General features: G+C 46.3%; 1 protein-coding gene across 2 annotated transcripts in view; it reads left to right on the forward strand.

Annotated features, from left to right (window-relative positions):
• kdm3b (lysine (K)-specific demethylase 3B) overlaps positions 1 to 19,603 on the forward strand; it is a 215,795-nt gene that overhangs the window by 120,856 nt on the left and 75,336 nt on the right. For both annotated transcript variants that reach the window (XM_072512004.1, XM_072512005.1), the window contains exon 12: positions 2,892 to 3,106. In XM_072512004.1, coding sequence (XP_072368105.1) covers positions 2,892 to 3,106 — 215 coding nt within the window. The remainder of the gene's footprint in view (positions 1 to 2,891; positions 3,107 to 19,603) is intronic.

Below are 19,603 nucleotides of genomic sequence, written 5' to 3' on the forward strand. Positions count from 1 at the left end.
CCCCTGTTTTAATTGCTCCACTATTAGTGTATGTGCCTTCAGTGTTAAGCTCTGGAATTCCCTCAGAACACCCCTCCACCTCTTTTACCTTAAATGCCTCGTTTAGAATATTCCTCAAAATACTACCTGACTTAATGTGTCCTTATGGATCAATGTCATGCTTTGTTTTATAATGGTCCTATGAAGTCCGAGGACCTTTACTTATGTTAAAGGCGATATATAAATAGAAGTTGTTCCAAGAAAAGCCAACAAAACTCGACCCAACCCAACCCAGTGATCACAATCTGAAAAGTTTATAGCCCACCTGTGTTAGAGGATGATACTGGGAGAATAAGATGCTCTTTCCCACTAGTGCCCAAATTGGTAATGGCACAGGATTTTTTTATTCTGAAGGTTTTAGCAAATTAACTACATTTTTTAATAAATCGTACAAGCTTGATTAGGGCCTTAACAGTTGAAGATCCATTTACTTCAATTATTGGTTGCACTTGGTCTGTTGCATTGCTTGTGTAACCCATGGGCAGAATTGTTGGAAAAAGAAATCTAGTGCCAATAATTGATTTATACTGGGTTATTGGCAGTTAGGAGGTACTTTTTAAGTCACCTTTATTCAGTGACAGCTCTCTCGCCTCTGAGCGGTGATTGTGGTTCAAGCCACTTCAGGATTCGACCACATAATCTATGTTGACACCAGTGCAGTACTGGGGAAGGTACTGCATTGTTGTCAGTGCCAATGTTTAGATCGAATGTACAACCAAGCCATGACTGCCCTTTCCAGTGGCTATAAAGAATTCTTGGGTACTATTTATTTTAAAAGTCCTGGTGTCCTGGCTACCACCATATATTCTGCAATCAACATCAGAAAATCTATATATATGTTTCTGGAACATACCTCTTCATTCACCTGAGGAAGGAGCAGCGCTCCGAAAGCTAGTGACATCAAAACAAACCCCATCTCTGGATCTGTAAAGATTTAATCACCTGCTAACGGTCACATTCCAAGCATTGTTTGGCATCTTTGAATTTGTCTATATATATATATGTTTCTGGAACATACCTCTACATTCACCTGAGGAAGGAGCAGTGCTCCGAAAGCTCGTGACATCGAAACAAACCTGTTGGACTTTAACCTGGTGTTGTAAGACTTCGTACTGTGATCAGAAAAAGAGGTTAACTTGGCCATTTATCTCATTGCTGTTTGGGGACCTTGTACACAAATTGTCTGTTATATTTCCTGCATAACAGGGACTGTACTTCAAAAATAATTAATTGGCCATGAAGTGATTTAAGACTTCCTGAGGATGTGATATAAATACTTGGCTTTCCTCCTCCTTCACCTCCTCATTTCTTAACATTTAAGAGAAAATTCACTTTCCTCGAACAGTCAACATCCAATTCATTTTATCATAAGAACGTAAGAACTAGGCGCAGGAGTAGGCCATCTGGCCCCTCGAGCCTGCTCCGCCATTCAATGAGATCATGGCTGATCTTTTGTGAACTCAGCTCCACTTTCCAGCCCAAAAACCATAACCCTTAATCCCTTTATTCTTCAAAAAACTATCTATCTTTATCTTAAAAACATTTAATGAAGGAGCCTCAACTGCTTCACTGTGCAAGGAATTCCATAGATTCGCAACCCTTTGGGTGAAGAAGTTCCTCCTAAGCTCAGTCCTAAATCTACTTCCCCTTATTTTGAGGCTATGCCCCCTAGTTCTGCTTTCACCCGCCAGCGGAAACAACCTGCCCGCATCTATTCTATCTATTCCCTTCATAATTTTATGTTTCTATAAGATCCCCCCGCATTCTTCTAACTTCCAACGAGTACAGTCCCAGTCTACTCAACCTCTCCTCGTAATCCAACCCCTTCAGCTCTGGGATTAACCTAGTGAATCTCCTCTGCACATGCTCCAGTGCCAGTACATCCTTTCTCAGGTAAGGAGACCAAAACTGATCACAATACTCCAGGTGTGGCCTCACTAACACCTTATACAATTGCAGCATAACCTCCCTAGTCTTAAACTCCATCCCTCTAGCAATGAAGGACAAAACTCCATTTGCCTTCTTAATCACCTGTTGCACCTGTAAACCAACTTTTTGCGACTCATGCACTAGCACACCCAGGTCTTTCTGCACAGCAGCATGTTTTAATATTTTTATCATTTAAATAATCCCTTTTGCTGTTATTCCTACCAAAATGGATAACCTCACATTTGTCAACATTGTATTCCATCTGCCAGACCCTAGCCCATTCACTCAACCTATCCAAATCCCTCTGCAGACCTCCGGTATCCTCTGCATTTTTGCTTTACCACTCATCTTAGTGTCGTCTGCAAACTTGGACACATTGCACTTGGTCCCCAACTCCAAATCATCTATGTAAATTGTGAACAATTGTGGGCCCAACACTGATCCCTGAGGGACACCACTAGCTACTGATTGCCAGCCAGAGAAACACCCATTGATCTCCACTCTTTGCTTTCTATTAATTAACCAATCCTCTATCCATGCTCCTACTTTCCCTTTAATGCCATGCATCTTTATCTTATGTAACAATCAATTGTGGCCTTTGTTTGATGATGTGTTTGTGAACTTTGTGTCAGCTGCCTGCATTATTTGCAGTTCTTGTTCTTTATGATGTCAAAAATACAAAGGATTATGGTCATCCTCCATCCAGTGCACAACACAGTTAAATCCAGCTTGTCTAAACCTTGGCTGATGAATGAACACTTGAAATTTGAGTACATTAGCAATTACCAGAATTTATATTGGTTCACAAACTGAGAAGAAACAAAATATTTTGATTTTGTTAGTCCATATTTTTGGAAATGTTTTTCTTGGAAATAATCTTCCCCACAAATAATCAAATTCATTATGGTGTACTTTTTTTTCAGACTAGCGTTCACACGGACTGGTGTCCTTCGTGTGGGAGGATTTCTAAATCCCAGACAGTGCGATGCTGAAGCCCTCAGTCTTTGGATCCCGTCACGTACACCTGCTCAAGGCCTTGATTTGGAAACATCCAAGTACATATTGGCAAATGTCGGTGACCAGTTCTGTCAACTGGTGATGTCTGAGAAGGAGGCGATGCTTCTGGTAGAACCGCACCGTAAGTTAAATTTTCTTTTTAACAGTGTTGTAACTAATATACGAGAATTTATCATCCAAGTTTTAAAATGTCAAAATAATGGATTGTGCAGCATTTCGAGTCCAAGTGGGCCAACTTTCCTTTATCCCTACAAGATTACTAGTGGGCATTTGGACTGAGTGAAGAACTGACACGAGTTCAAATGCCTGTCTGGCAAGTTGTGAGATTGCATTCAATGAGTTCATTTGAAGGCAAAAACTAATTGGGGTGGCATATTGTCCTCCAGGGAAGGGACTTGCCATCCATATTCGGATTTCACACAGATTCCAGTCCCAATAAGTTCCTGAGTGCACTTGGCGATCAACGGATAACTAACAAATAGTCGTTCCACAGTTCTCCCTAGGCTGTTAAAAGATCACTGATTGAAATTAGTGGTCAGATTCAGCAAAGCAGATCTCAAAGTGGCAACGTTTTATTCACGAGTCGCATTACATCCTGCTTCGATGCCATGTGCCATTGATTTATGTCAATCTTCAACTGTTCTAGATATTCTACCCTAGTTCACAGAAGCTGTACTGCTGATATCTCTAGCAAATGGCAGAATTCAGCATAAAAATAGTACTCTTAAGCTCATAATATTATTTGAATTTTATTTTTCTCGAGGACATTCTGCTGCTGAAATTTGTTACATATTTGCATCAATTATTGATCTTATGTGCACTTTGCAAAATAATCTTGGTTGTATTCTTGGGGTACTAAACTCAGAAACTAGCCATTCAGTCCAGCTAGTCCATGCTGACCCACAACTTTTAATAGATTGTGGTATAGGGAGCACACTGCCCACTCTACAGTTGTGGTACAGCAGAAATGGAAAAGTATTTTTTAAAGCAAAACAATGTTTATTCTATGAACTCAAGTTCACCTTTTTAAAACATTCAGTGAACATCTTAGCAACCATTAATTCAAATACAACCCCCAAAGAATTCAACACTAAGTAATCCTTAAGCTGTCCTTTTAACATCCATAAGACTTTTTTAAAAAAAGATTTAAAACACAAAGATCAGGTTTAAATTCACTATTGACAGCAGTTATTAATTTTAAATCACCAAAGGATCGATTTACAGTCTTCAGATTACAGAGAGAGAGAGACTAATAACACCTTCTGGCTGTGACTGCAGCTATCCAGCTCTGAAAACAAAACTAAAACACACCCTGCAGCAAACAGCCTAAAACGACAGACAGCCCAACTCCACCCATACTCTGACATCACTGATAAACACCCATTTCTTAAAGGTACATTTCTTAAACACCCATTTCTTAAAGCACAGGGCTAAATCGCTGGCTTTGAAAGCAGACCAAGGCAGGCCAGCAGCACAGTTCAATTCCCGTACCAGCCACCCCGAACAGGCGCCGGAATGTGGCGACTAGGGGCTTTTCACAGTAACTTCATTTGAAGTCTACTTGTGACAATAAGCGATTTTCATTTCATGACACCATCTCACTCGATCTTTGGTTACCCAGCATTTCTGGGAGGTTTTTTGTAAATTCTTTTGTGAAGACTGAACTTAAGGTAGTTGGTTAATTGTTTTGCCATTTCCTTGTTCTCCATTATCGATTCTCCTGTTTCAGACTATAAGGGTATGTCTTCACATACTTATGGAAGCTTTTATAGTCCATTTTTATGTTGATCCAAGTTTAATCAATCTCTTGGTCCTCCTTTGCAGAATTCTAAACTTCTCCCAATTCTCAGGCTTGCTATTTTTGTCGACTCTTTGGATCTAGCACTAGCCTTAATTTCTTTGTTAGCCATGGTTGGGCCACTTTAACGGTTGTGTTTTTGTGCAATATAGAAATACAAAGTAGCAACTGTAGTATAAGGGTCTGTCACAGAAAGTGTCAACTTGGGGCTGAGCATAACATTGCCCACAGTGTGATGTAAAGGCACACATGACCAGAGTCTCGAGGGTAGTCTTGTACTAGACAGATGTGTGTTGAGTCGAGCATGGGGACAGCTTCCAGCTGAGACCTTTTATACAGTCAATAGGAATTAATTAACACTCACTGTTAAATTATCCAAACTCGAAACCTCTTCATGAGACCTGTCAAACTACACCCAACAGCAATAAACTAAGAACAGTATAAAGAAAGCAACGTACTTTTATGAGTTAATATTATAAAATAAAATACTTATCATATATTTGGAGCGAGGGAAAGATTTTACGGCAGCTCAGGGCATCCACTGAATCAAGTCAGTAGAGTCAATGAAGGGGTGCAGCACCGACAGTGGAAGTGATGGGGAGTATACTGACGTTTAGATCTCCTTCCCTCGAGGGAGTACAACATACTACAGAGAATCGTGAACACAGTGCAGTCCATCACGTGAACCCACCTCCCATCCCTTGACTATCTACATCTGTGCTGTCTTGGGAAAGCGGACAGTATTATCAAAGGCCCCTCCCACCTGGATTATTCTCTCTTCCAACCTCTTCCATCGGGCAGAAGATACAAACGACTGAGAAAACGCACTAACAGATTCAAAAACAGCTGCTTCCCCGCTGTTACCAGACTCCTGAATGACCCTCTTATGGGCTGATCTGATCTCCCTACGCATCTCTGCTGTTGTTAGCACTGCACTCCGTATGCTTAAACCGATGTCTATGTATTTACATTGTGTACTTATTGTATGTCTTATGTTTTTCATGTATGGAATGATCTGGGCTGTATGCAGAACAATGCTTTTCACTGTACCTCGGTACACGTGCCAATAAATCTAAATCTGACTAGGTTAATTGGAAGAACTGCTGGAATGAGGTGATTGTCTTTTGAGGGGAGATTGAGTAGACTAGTCAGATATTCCCTGGAGTTGAGTGAGGTGTGATTTAGTTCAATCATTGCATTCTTAAGGAACTTGATAAAATGGATGACAAGAAAATATTTCTCCTGGTTGGAGGGAAGAGGGGGTTTGGAACGCAAGGTCACGTTCTCAGAATAAGAGGTCAGCATCTAGATCTGAGATGAGGAAAACTTTTTTCACTTAGTTGTGAATCTTAGGAATTCTCGACAGGGAATCCGCTTAATCAAAACAAAACTCCATTAACCCAAGCTTTTCAGGAAGGTTTAATTGCACCCCTGGCTCCCAACTTTTCAAACCAAAATTCTTTTAAACCATGACTGCTCCTGATCCTTTTCTTTGATGTTTGTATTTAAAATGTTGAGGCTTGTTTGGGGGTTGGTGGGAAGAAGGGATGGTTGACCAGGGAATTGGCATTGTATTTGTTACCATTGATTGTTTGTTGGTGGGTGTAAATTTGGGCCTAAATGTGAAAAAGGAGAATAAAACAACTTTTTTTTAAAAAGTATGACTGCAGCAGTCAAACACACTCTAACCCACCCTTTTAACCCTTACTGCACCAAACCTATAATACAATATATCTGAAATTCCTACATTCATTGCACCGAAGTGAAGACAGATGCGAAATACGTGTTTAACACTGTACAATGTCATCCGTCGCATTGCACAGATTACCCCCTTGGTCCCTAATGGGTCCTACTCTTGGTTGTCCTCGTCCCCTTGATATACTTATGGAATATTTTAGGATTTTCGCTAACCTTACCCGCCAGTACTTTTTAATGCCATTCTTTGCTCTCCTAATTCCTTTTTTGAGATCCCCCCGATTCCCCCCCCCCCCTGAACTTCCTATACTCCACGAAGGCCTCTGTAGATATGCTCCCTTTATACCTCTAAAAACCTCTCTTTGCCTTCCATTCAGTCCTGAATATTCCAAGACATCTAGGATTCTCTGGACTTGTTGGTCCTACGTTTCACCCGAAATGGGAATGTATTGGACCTGTACTCTCGCCAATTCCATTTTGAACCCCCCCCCCCCCCCCCCCCCCCCCCCAATCAAATGTTCTGCTGTAGATTTGGCCAGATCCTGCCTTATTTTAATAGAATCAGCCTTCCTCAATCTAAAACCCCTTCCTTGCAGACCATCGTTTTCCTTTTCCATGACCAATTTAAAACGTACAGTGTTGTGGTCGCTATCACTAAAATGCTCCCCTAGTGCTATACCTGCCCGGTTTCGTTTCTCAGAACTAGGTCCAGCACAGTGCCATCCCTTGTTGGACCTTCGACATGTTGATATTAAAAAGCTCTCTTGAATACTTTTCAAGAAATCTGCTCCCCAAAACCCTTTCTATCCCAATTAATGTTGGGGAACTTGAAATTCCCTAATATAATTATTCTGGTTTTACACACCTCAGTGAATTGTCTACATTCTGCTCCTCTGTTACCCGCTGACTATTTGGTGGTCTATAGTACACTCCCAGTAGTGTGACTGCTCCCTTTTTATTCCTAAACTCTACCCACAAAGCCTCTTTTGAAGACCCTTCCAAGATATCGTCCCTTTTTACTGCAGTAAAAGACTCCTTAATTCAATGCAGCACCACCTCTTTTATACCCTTCCCTGTCCTGCCTGAAGATGCTTTACTATGGAATGTTGAGCTGCTAGTCCTGTCCCTCCCTCAACCACGCCTCTGTGATGGCAACAATATTACAACTCCCATGTGTCAATACACACTCTTAGTGCATCTGTTTTACCTATGATACTCCTAGCATTAAAATAGAGGCCACCCAGACCCGCCTTACTCCCTTGAAACTCAACGTTCTATGTCCCTATTGCATTAATACTTTGTGTCCCCTCCACCTGCTGAAATAGTTTAAATCGCTCTCTTTTTGTTTCTGGTTTTTTTTTGTAAAGTGTTTTTATTGCGTTTTTGCATCTTATATTTCACGATTCACGTGTTACATATTATAGAACAGCGCCAAAAAAAGATGATAAACTGCAAACAGAAATCAGCACATATATTTACAGGCAATTGTCTTCCCTCGCTGTGACCATGGTCCCTCTTCAGTCGGCATCCATCTGTTACAATCCCCAGTATGGCCAAAGCCATATTTACAGGTATCTATTTACAGGTTAGTTTGGGCTTCAGCTTGCCCTTGGATCAGCCCCTGCAGCTTTGTCCCTTGTCCCTCTCGTTTTCTTTGCGTGCCATCACCTCTTCGCCCCCCCCCCCCCCCCCCCCCCCCCCCCACCCCCAACTCATTTTCCTCTTTGTCCCCTACTGGTTGCTGGCTACAAACAGGTCTTGGAACAAGTTGATGAACAAATAGCACATCCTGTGGAAACCCTCTTCCGAATCCCGGATGGCAAATTTTATTTTCTCCAGCCTGAGAAATTCTGCCAGATCCGACTACCAGTCTGCAGCTTTGGTGGTGCTGCCGATCGCCAGCCGAGCAGGATTCTCCAGCAGGCGATCAGGGAGGCAAAGGCTAGGGTGTCGGCCCCCTCCCCATAAAGGGGAGGTCTGATTTGAAACCCCGAAGACTGCCACTTTTGGGCATGGCTCCACTATCACTCCCACACCCTGAACAATGCCTCAAAAAAGGTCATCCAGTACCCGACAAATCTGGGGCAAACCCAGAACATGTGGGTGTGGTTGGCCAGGCTTCCATGGCACCATTCACATTTGTCCTCCACCACGATGTGTCGGTGAGGGTCTTTGTCGGGGATTTCCACCATGGTTTTCCTCTGTCGTCCCAGTTGGGAGAGTACACGTTTACAAGGACCATCGGTGCCCCTTCCAGGACACCACTAACCATGATGTACCCTCTCACTTAATCTGTAACCGTCCTTGTCACTGTAAATGCTGTCCTCTTATTGAGCAATCCCCTTAGCCTTTGTCCCTGAGTACAAATGGTTAGTCTGTCCCACCCAGCTTTTTCTTAACCGCAGTCGGTCGTTCTCCCTCAGGTGGGTCTCCTGGGCCTCGGAGATTTCGGGTGAGCGCTGTTCAGTGCTAGTCTCCACAAGTGAGGCCCAGATGGAATGGCACTCATGGGGGTCTCCCAAGGGATTGGGGACACCCAAAGGTGCATGCCCTTTGGTTAGGGTGATACCCTGGCACTGCTGGTGCCACCATGGCAGTGCCACCTGGGTGCCAGACTGGCACTGCCAAGGTGCCCAAGTGGCACTGCCATGGTGTGGACTATCGGGGCCCTCCCGTAGTGCACTTAAGTTTGGGGAGGGGAGGGGACGGTCGGGGATCACTTGGGAGGCTCCAGAGATCGGGACGCCATTTAAAAATGGAATCCCAGGGCAGCACGGTGGCGCAGTGGGTTAGCCCTGTTGCCTCACGGCGCCGAGGTCCCAGGTTCGATCCCAGCTCTGGGTCACTGTCCGTATGGAGTTTGCACATTCTCCCCGTGTTTGCGTGGGTTTCACCCCCGCAACCCAAAGATGTGCAGGGTAGGTGGATTGAACACGCTAGATTGCCCCTTAATTGGGGGGGGGGGGAAATGAATTGGGTACACTAAATTTATTTTAAAAAATTTTTAAAAGGTGGGTCTCCTGGGCAAAGACTATGTCGGCTCTCAGATTTTTCAGATGGGCGAAGATTCTGGATCTTATCACTGGGCCGTTAAGCCCCATACGCTCCAGGTGACTATTCTGATGGGAGGTTTCTTTTCAATCCCCCCCCCCCCCCCCCCCACTTTTGTTTAGGGGCCCTTCAAAATGGCTGTTTTCGGTGCCCTTGTTTCTGTTGTCGCCGTGTGTGATCTGCCAACCTTCTACCCCCATGCCCCTGTGGGCTCTTCCCTCACCCCAGCTTTCCCCCTTTGTTCTCCCCCCCCCCCCCCCCCTGCTGCCAGACAAGCACTCTCTCCCTGTCGGGAGTTGTGCCGTGGCCCTCCCCTCGCTCGTATTTCCCTGCGCTAGCTCACTCGCTAATGTGGTCTCCATCCTCTCTGGAATCAATTCACATCTTTCTCTGACCATTGCGTTTCTCTTCCCTCCCTCACCCTCTTCTGCGTCCTACTGTTCTCACCCCCTGTTTTCTGAGTCTCGTCAGATCTAAGACGAGGCAAATCAGTCCCGCACAAATTGTCACTTTTTTTGACCGATGAGACTAGGGGTTTGGTTCACTGCTGGTGTCATTGTCTTCCCAGGAATTGCATTATTAATTCGGGAGAAGATTGCAGCAGTTCTCAGGGATGATATATTCGCAGGTTCCTCAAATTAAGCCATATGGGTGGAACTCAGTAACAAAAAGGGGATGATCACATTGTCAGAATATACTATAGGCCCCCAAACAGTCAGGTAGAGATAGAATCACAGCTATCATAGAATCCCAACAGTGCAGAAGGGGATCATTCGGCACATGGGTCTGCACTGACATTCCAAAAAAGTACCCTACCTAGGCACTGTCCCCCCATAACCCCGCCAATCCTTCTTTGGGTTGTGGCGGTGACACCCATGTGCAAACTGCACACAGACTGACCTGGGGCCAGGACCGAACCCGGGTCCTTGGCGCTGTGAGGCAGCCGTGCTAACCACTGCACCACCGTGCCGCCCCAACTTCCCCAATATTAACTGGGATAGTAAAAGTATGAAAGCGTTAGAGGGGGCGGAATTCTTAAAATGCATCCAGGAGAGCTTTTTATGGCAATGCGTAGCAAGTCCTACAAGGGAGTGCTGGATCTAGAGCAGCACAGTGACACAGTGGTTAACACTACTGCCTCATGGTGCCGAGGTCCCAGGTTCGATCCCGGCCCTGGGTCACTGTTGGTGTGGAGTTTGCACATTCTCCCCGTGTTACGCCTCCACAACCCAAAGATGTGCAGGGTAGGTGGATTGGCCACGCTAAATTGCCCCTTAATTGGAAAAAATGAATTGGGTATTCTAAATTTTTTTTTTAATCTAGTTTTAGGGAATGAAGCCAGGCAAGTGGATGAGGTTTCAGTGAGGGAGCATTTTGGAAACCTTGGCCATAACTCATCAAGATTTACGGTAGTTATGAAAAGGGACAAAGATAGACTGAAAATTAAGGTTCTTAATTATGGGAGGGTCAATTTTAATAAAATAAGACAGGATCTGTCAAAAGTTAACAGGGCGAAGCTACTTGCAGGAAAATCTACATCAGAGCAGTCGGATTCATTCAAAAAAGAAATAGAGCACAGAGCCAACATATCATGGGAACATGTAATACAGATTATTATTATTACATGTTCCCATGATGGTGAAGGGTGGGCACAATAAGTCCAGAGATGTCGAGGGATATCCAGGGTTGGATAATGGGGGGAAAAAAAGGGAGGGTTATGGCAGATACCAAGGGCTCAAAACAGCCAATGTCCTGGAGGAATATAGAAAGTGCAGGGGGTTGCTTAGGATGGAAATTAGGAGAACAAAGTGTGTGTGTGGGTGGAGGGGGGGGGGGGGTGGAATATGAATAAGCGCTGGCAGGTAAGATAAAGGAAAATCATAAGGTGTTTTACAAGTATGCCTAAGGGCATACCTAGGAGGTTGACCAATTTGTGCCCATTAGGCAATTTGTGTTTGGAACTGGAAAATATAGGTGAGGTTTTAAATAAGTACTTTGCATCTGTGTTCACTAAGGAGAAGGGTGATCAGGGGGAAATCAGGGAGGCACATTGTGATTTACTTGAACGAATTAACATTGAGAGGGAGGGGGTATTAACCGTTTTAATGGGCCTAAAAGCGTATAAATCCCTGGGGCCAGATGAGATGTGTCCCAGGTTGCTGTGGGAGACAAAGGAGGAGATTGGAGTGGCTCTGACAAAAAAGTTCAAATCTGCTCTGCCACAAGCGAGGTGCCAGAGGAATGGAGCTAATGTGCCATTATTCAAGAAGGGAAGTAGGGACTACTATAGGGACTACTAAGGAAATTAGAGGCCTGAGAATCAAACTTCAGTGGATGGGAAACTACTGAATAAGATTCTGAAGGACAGAAGTAATCTCTACTTGGGAGAGGCAAGGATTAATCAAGGATAGTCCCATGGTTTTGTCAAAGGGAGATCATGTCTTACAAATTTGATTGAATTTTTTTGAGGAGGTGATTGTGTGTAGATGAGGGTAGTGCTGTTGATGTAGTCTACATGGACTTTAGTAAGGCTTTTGACGAGGTCCCACGTGGGAGGCTGATGAAGAAAGTAGGAGCCGATGGGATCCAGGACAATTTGGCAAACTGGATCCCAAACTGGCTTAGTGGTAGAAGGCAGAGGGTGATGGTTGAAGGTTGCTTTTCATGACTGGAAGCCTGTGTCCAATGGTGTTACGCAGGGATCGGTGCTGGGTCCCTTGTTGTTTATAGTGTACATTAATGATCTGGATGTGAATGTAGGAAGTAGGGGCAGCAAGGCGCAGTGGTTAACACTGCTGCCGCATGGCGGCAAGAACCAGGGATCGATCCCGGCCCCGGGTCATTGTCCTTGTGGAGTTTGCACATTCTCTCTGTGTCTACTTGGATGTCATCCCCAAAACCCAAAAAGATATGCAGGGTAGGTGAATTGGCCACACTAAATTTCCCCTTAATTGGACAAAAAGGATTGGGTACTCTGAATTTATATTAAAGAAATTATAAGTCAGTTCACAGGTGAGACAAAAGTTGGTGATGTGGTAAATAGTGAGGAGCAAGGCCTTAAATTACAGGACGATATAGAAGGGCTGGTGAGATGGGCAGGACAGTGGCGAAGGGAGTTTAACCAAGAATGTGTGAGATAATGCATTTTTGGAGGACTAACCGGTAAAGGAATATACAATGAATAGTCGGACCCTAGCAAGTACAGAGGATCAGAGGGACCTTGGTGTGCACGTTCACAGATCTCTGAAGACAGCACGGCAGGTTGATAAGGTGGTTAAGAAGTTCCATGGAATTCTTGCCTTTATTAACCAAGGCATTGAATTATATGTAGGAGCTGTATAAAATGTTTATTAGGTCCCAGCTGGAGTACTGTGTGCAGTTCTGATCACCACCCTATAGAAAGGAAGTGATTGCACTGGAGAGGGTGCAGAGGAGATATTGACCAGGATATTGGTTGAGCTGGCTCGTTTCAGCTATCAAGGGAGACTGGATAGGCTGGGGTTGTTTTCCCTGGAGCAGAGAAGGCTGAGGGGGGACCTGATTGAAGTGTATAAAATTATGAGGGACATAGATAGGGTGGACAGGAAGGTACTTTTTCCCTTAGCGGAGGGGTCAATAACCAGGGAGCATAGATTTACGGTAATGGGCAGAAATTGTAGTGAAGATGTGAGGAAAAATCTTTTCACCCAGAGGGTGGTTGGAATCTGGAACTCACTGCCTGAACGGGTGTTAGAGGTGGAAACCCTCATAACTTTTAAGAAATATTTAGATCAGCACTTGAAATGCCATTGCATACAAGGCTGCAGGCCAAGTGCTGGAAAATAGGATTAGAATAGGTCCATGCTTGATGGTCAGCGCTGACACGATGGGCTGAAGGGCCTTTAGTGTACTCTAAAACTCTATGATTAACATAGTTGGCATTTTTCTCTGAATGAACTATAAACCTGTTTATTATTTCTTGATTTATATGCAAGGTCTTTCCTATGTGCGGGTCGTATCTGAGGCAATTATTGTCAATCAGGTTAGACATTGCCGACTTCCGGGTGCGGTGATGACCAGCTGAGTCGCACGTTTCGGCAGCTCCCGGTGGAATGGACTTTTGGGCTCTTAATAAGAGCCCCAACGGCAATTTTAACGGCTAAAAGTACTGTGCGGTGAACCAGAAGGGAATCCCCCCTGGATACGGATGAAAAAAGGAGAGGAAGGTGGCCGGATTGCGGTGGATCCTTTGGAGCAGCGGCAAGGAAGGCAAGCAAAAACCAAGATGGCGTCGGAAGGTGGCAGTTTAATATGGGGCCCTGAACAACACGAGTTTTTGAAACGCTGCGTGGAAGAACTCAAAAAGGAAATGAAGAAGGAGCTGTTGGCCCCGATATTACAGGCGATCGAAGATCTAAAGGAGGAGCAAAAGACCCAGGAGCAGGAGCTTCGGGTCGTGAAGGCAAAGGCTGCCGAGAATGAGGACGACATACAGGGCCTGGTGGTGAAGACGGAGATGCACGAGGCACACCATAAACGATGTGTGGAAAGGCTGGAGGTGCTGGAGAACAACGCGAGGAGGAACAACCTAAGGATTCTTGGTCTACCTGAAGGTGCGGAGGGAGCGGACGTCGGGGCATATGTGAGCACGATGCTGCACTCGTTAATGGGAGCGGAGGCCCCGGCGGGTCCGCTGGAGGTGGAGGGAGCATACCGAGTGATGGCGCGAGGACCGAGAGCAGGAGAAATTCCTAGAGCCATAGTGGTGAGATTCCTCCGTTTTAAGGACAAAGAGATGGTCCTTAGATGGGCAAAGAAAACTCGGAGCAGTAAGTGGGAGAACGCGGTGATCCGCGTATACCAAGACTGGAGTGCGGAGGTGGCGAGAAGGAGGGCGAGCTTTAATCGGGCCAAGGCGGTGCTTCACAAAAAGAAGATAAAATTCGGAATGCTGCAACCGGCAAGACTGTGGGTCACATATCAAGGGGGGCACCACTACTTTGAGACGGTGGATGAGGCGTGGACTTTTATCGTGGAAGAAAAATTGGAATGAGCGGGTTATTTTTCTTTTTAAAAAAGAACGTTTGAAACAAAGTGGCGAGTATGGGGGGCGAAGAGGGGGATAAAAAAGGTGGGAAAGAGGAGTTTTATGTTATTAATCCTGCGATGTGGTAACTTTTCTCTCTTCCACAGGAGGTGGTGGGGGGAGGAAAGGAGGTGGTGGAGATGGGGCGTTGGCCATTGGGGGCGGGGCCAAGGGGGGAAGCGCGGGGCTCGGTTCCCGCGCTATGATAATCATGGCAGGAATAGGGAAGCAGGAAGGAGGGGGCGTCGCACGGTGCGAGCCGAGGTCACGGGGGGAAGCCGAGGTCGGCCACAGTTTGCTGACTTCTGGGAGCAACATGGGGGGTGTAACTACGCTAGTGGGGGATCTAGCGGGGGGGGGGGGGGGGGAATTATAGGGCTGCTGCTGCTGGGGAGAGGGGGGGAGCTGGCATGGGGTGGGATGGGCGGGGTGGCACCGCCTGGGGGGGACACAGCTGCATGGGAACCGGGTGAGGAGCTGGAAAAAGGGGATGGCTAATCGACAAGGGGGGGGGGGGGGGTAAAAAAGCCCCCCAACCCGGCTGATCACGTGGAACGTGAGAGGGCTGAACGGGCCGATAAAGAGGGCACGGGTACCCGCACACCTTAAGAAACTTAAGGCAGACGTGGTTATGTTACAGGAAACGCACTTGAAACTGATAGACCAGGTGAGACTACGCAAAGGTTGGGAGGGGCAGGTGTTCCATTCGGGGCTAGATGCGAAAAACAGGGGGGTGGCTATATTAGTGGGGAAGCGGGTAATGTTTGAGGCAAAGACTATAGTGGCGGATAGCGGGGGCAGATACGTGATGGTGAGTGGCAAACTACAGGGGGAGACGGTGGTTTTGGTAAACGTATATGCCCCGAACTGGGATGATGCCAATTTTATGAGGCGTATGCTAGGACGCATCCCGGACCTAGAGGTGGGAAAGTTGGTAATGGGGGGAGATTTTAATACGGTGTTGGAACCAGGGCTGGACAGGCCGAGGTCCAGGACTGGAAGGAGGCCGGCAGCAGCCAAGGTGCTTAAAGATTTTATGGAGCAGATGGGAGGAGTAGACCCGTGGAGATTTAGCAGACCTAGGAGTAAGGAGTTTTCGTTTTTCTCCTATGTCCACAAAGTCTATTCGCGAATAGACTTTTTGTTTTGGGAAGGGCGTTGATCCCGAAGGTGAGGGGAACGGAGTATACGGCTATAGCCATTTCGGATCACGCTCCACATTGGGTGGACTTGGAGATAGGGGAGGAAACAGAAGGGCGCCCACCCTGGAGAATGGACATGGGACTAATGGCAGATGAGGGGGGGTGTCTAAGGGTGAGGGGATGCATTGAAAAGTACTTGGAACTCAATGATAATGGGGAGGTCCAGGTGGGAGTGGTCTGGGAGGCGCTGAAGGCAGTGGTTAGAGGGGAGCTGATATCAATAAGGGCACATAAAGGAAAGCAGGAGAGTAGGGAACGGGAGCGGTTGCTGCAAGAACTTCTGAGGGTGGACAGGCAATATGCGGAGGCACCGGAGGAGGGACTGTACAGAGAAAGGCAAAGGCTACATGTAGAATTTGACTTGCTGACAACGGGTACTGCAGAGGCACAGTGGAGGAAGGCACAGGGTGTACAGTATGAATATGGGGAGAAGGCGAGCAGGTTGCTGGCCCACCAATTGAGGAAAAGGGGAGCAGCGAGGGAAATGGGGGGAGTGAGGGATGAGGAAGGAGAGATGGAGCGGGGAGCGGAGAGAGTGAATGGAGTGTTCAAGGCATTTTATAAAAAATTATACGAAGCTCAACCTTCGGATGGGAGGGAGAGAATGATGGGCTTTCTGGACCGGCTGGAATTTCCCAAGGTGGAGGAGCAGGAAAGGGTGGGACTGGGAGCACAGATTGAAATAGAGGAAGTAGTGAAAGGAATTAGGAGCATGCAGGCGGGGAAGGCTCCGGGGACCGGATGGATTCCCAGTTGAATTTTACAGGAAATATGTGGACTTGCTCGCCCCGCTACTGATGAGGACCTTTAATGAGGCAAAGGAAAGGGGACAGCTGCCCCCGACTATGTCTGAGGCAATGATATCGCTTCTCCTAAAGAAGGAAAAGGACCCGCAATAGACCTCTTTCCCTCCTAAATGTAGACGCTAAGATTCTGGCCAAGGTAATGGCAATGAGGATAGAGGATTGTGTCCCGAGGGTGGTCCATGAGGACCAAACTGGGTTTGTGAAGGGGAGACAGCTGAATACAAATATACGGAGGCTGCTAGGGGTAATGATGATGCCCCCACCAGAGGGGGAAGCGGAGATAGTGGTGGTGATGGATGCCGAGAAAACATTTGATAGAGTGGAGTGGGATTATCTGTGGGAGGTGCTGAGGAGATTTGGTTTTGGAGATGAGTATGTTGGATGGGTGCAGCTGTTGTATAGGGCCCCAGTGGTGAGTGTGGTCACGAATGGACGGGGATCTGCATACTTTCGGCTCCATAGAGGGACAAGGCAGGGATGCCCTCTGTCCCCATTATTGTTTGCACTGGCGATTGAGCCCCTGGCAATAGCATTGAGGGGTTCCAAGAAGTGGAGGGGAGTACTTAGAGGAGGAGAAGAACACCAGGTATCTCTGTATGCGGATGATTTGTTGTTATATGTAGCGGCCCCGGCGGAGGGGATGCCAGAGATAATGCGGACACTTCGGGAGTTTGGAGAATTCTCAGGATATAAACTGAACATGGGGAAAAGTGAGTTGTTTGTGGTGCATCCAGGGGAGCAGAGCAGAGAAATAGAGGACTTTCCGCTGAGGAAGGTAACAAGGGACTTTCGTTACTTGGGGATCCAGATAGCCAAGAATTGGGGTACATTGCATAGGTTAAATTTAACGCGATTGGTGGAACAAATGGAGGAGGACTTCAAGAGATGGGACATGGTATCCCTGTCACTGGCAGGGAGGGTGCAGGCGGTTAAGATGGTGGTCCTCCCGAGATTCCTCTGTGTTTCAGTGCCTCCCGGTGGTGATCACGAAGGCTTTTTTCAAAAGGATCGAAAAGAGTATCATGAGTTTTGTGTGGGCCGGGAAGACCCCGAGAGTGAGGAAGGGATTCTTACAGCGTAGTAGGGATGGGGGGGACTGGCACTACCGAGCCTAAGTGAGTACTACTGGGCCGCCAATATCTCAATGGTGAGTAAGTGGATGGGAGAAGAGGAGGGAGCGGCGTGGAAGAGATTGGAGAGGGCGTCCTGTCGGGGGACTAGCCTACAGGCTATGGTAACGGCCCCATTGCCGTTCTCACCGAAGAAATACACCACAAGCCCGGTGGTGGTGGCGACTTTGAAAATTTGGGGACAGTGGAGACGGCATAGGGGAAAGACGGGAGCCTTGTTGGGTCCCCGATAAGAAATAACCAAATGTTTGCCCCGGGGAGAATGGATGGGGGATTTGGAATATGGCAAAGAGCAGGAGTAACGCAACTGAAAGATCTGTTTGTGGATGGGAAGTTCGCAAGTCTGGGAGCGCTGACCGAGAAATATGGGTTGCCCCAAGGGAATGCATTCCGGTATATGCAACTGAGGGCTTTTGCGAGGCAACAGGTGAGGGAATTCCCGCAGCTCCCGACGCATGAGTTGCAGGACAGAGTGATCTCAAAGACATGGGTGGGGGGCGGTAAGGTGTCAGATATATATAGGGAAATGAGGGACGAGGGGGAGATTATGGTAGATGAGCTGAAAGGGAAGAAGAGCTGGGGGAGGAGATTGAGGAGGGGCTGTGGGCGGATGCCCTAAGTAGGGTAAACTCATCGTCCTCGTGTGCCAGGCTAAGCCTGATTCAATTTAAGGTGTTACACAGGGCGCATATGACTGGAGCACGGCTCAGTAAATTTTTTGGGGTAGAGGATAGGTGTGCGAGATGCTCGAGAAGCCCAGCGAACCACACCCACATGTTTTGGTCATGTCCGGCACTACAGGGGTTCTGGGTGGGGGTGACAAAGGTGCTTTCGAAAGTAGTGGGGGTCCAGGTCGAACCAAGCTGGGGGTTGGCTATATTTGGGGTTGCACAAGAGCCGGGAGTGCAGGAGGTGAGAGAGGCCGATGTTTTGGCCTTTGCGTCCCTAGTAGCCCGGCGCAGGATACTGTTGATGTGGCAGGAAGCCAAGCCCCCGGGGGTGGAGACCTGGATAAATGACATGGCAGGGTTTATAAAGCTGGAACGGATTAAGTTCGTCCTAAGGGGATCGGCTCAAGGGTTCACCAGGCGGTGGCAACCGTTCGTCGAATACCTCACAGAAAGATAGAGGGAATCGAAAAGAAGAAGGCAGCAGCAGCAGCCCAGGGGGGTGGGGGGGTGGAGGGGGGGGGGAGGAACCAGAAGGACTCTCAGGGTTGTTAATATATATGTATAATATGTATAGGTCGTTGCTATAAATAATTGTATATTGGACTGTTAAATCATATTTTTGGAGAGTGTTTATCTGAGACAAGGCAGTTGCCATTTAGTTTTAGTTTTCGTTTTTGTTATATATTTTTTATTCTTTGTTTATAAAACAGGTCATTGTTATTTATACTGTTATATTATTGTGTAAAGGATACACAATGTACTGTGATGGTTGACCAAAAATTTTCAATAAAATATTTATTAAAAAAAAGGTTAGACATTGCCATCTAATATCAGTAAAATGGAGAAATTTGTCAAAAGTTAAATCAACTAATACAGTTATGAGCTTGTTATGAGAGAGAAACAAAGAAGATGCCTTGCTTCCTTCAATAACCATCCTGGGCAATATTTTCAGATAACATTGTATAAACTCAAATATAAACAGAAAATGCTGGAAATCCTAAGCGGGCCTGACTGCATTTTCTGTTTTTAATTTTGGGTTTCCAGTATCCATAATATTGACCTCTTGTGGTTTTTTTTATTGTTACAAACTCCTCCTGCTTATTAGCATACCATCTCGCCTATAATCACATTCCGAATTACTACTTGTTTACACCTTACTTTTATGTTCATTTGCAGCTTGTTAAAATTGGAACTGGCTCA

The sequence above is a fragment of the Scyliorhinus torazame genome, chromosome 7 (genome assembly GCF_047496885.1).
Source record: "Scyliorhinus torazame isolate Kashiwa2021f chromosome 7, sScyTor2.1, whole genome shotgun sequence".
Taxonomy (NCBI): domain Eukaryota; kingdom Metazoa; phylum Chordata; class Chondrichthyes; order Carcharhiniformes; family Scyliorhinidae; genus Scyliorhinus; species Scyliorhinus torazame.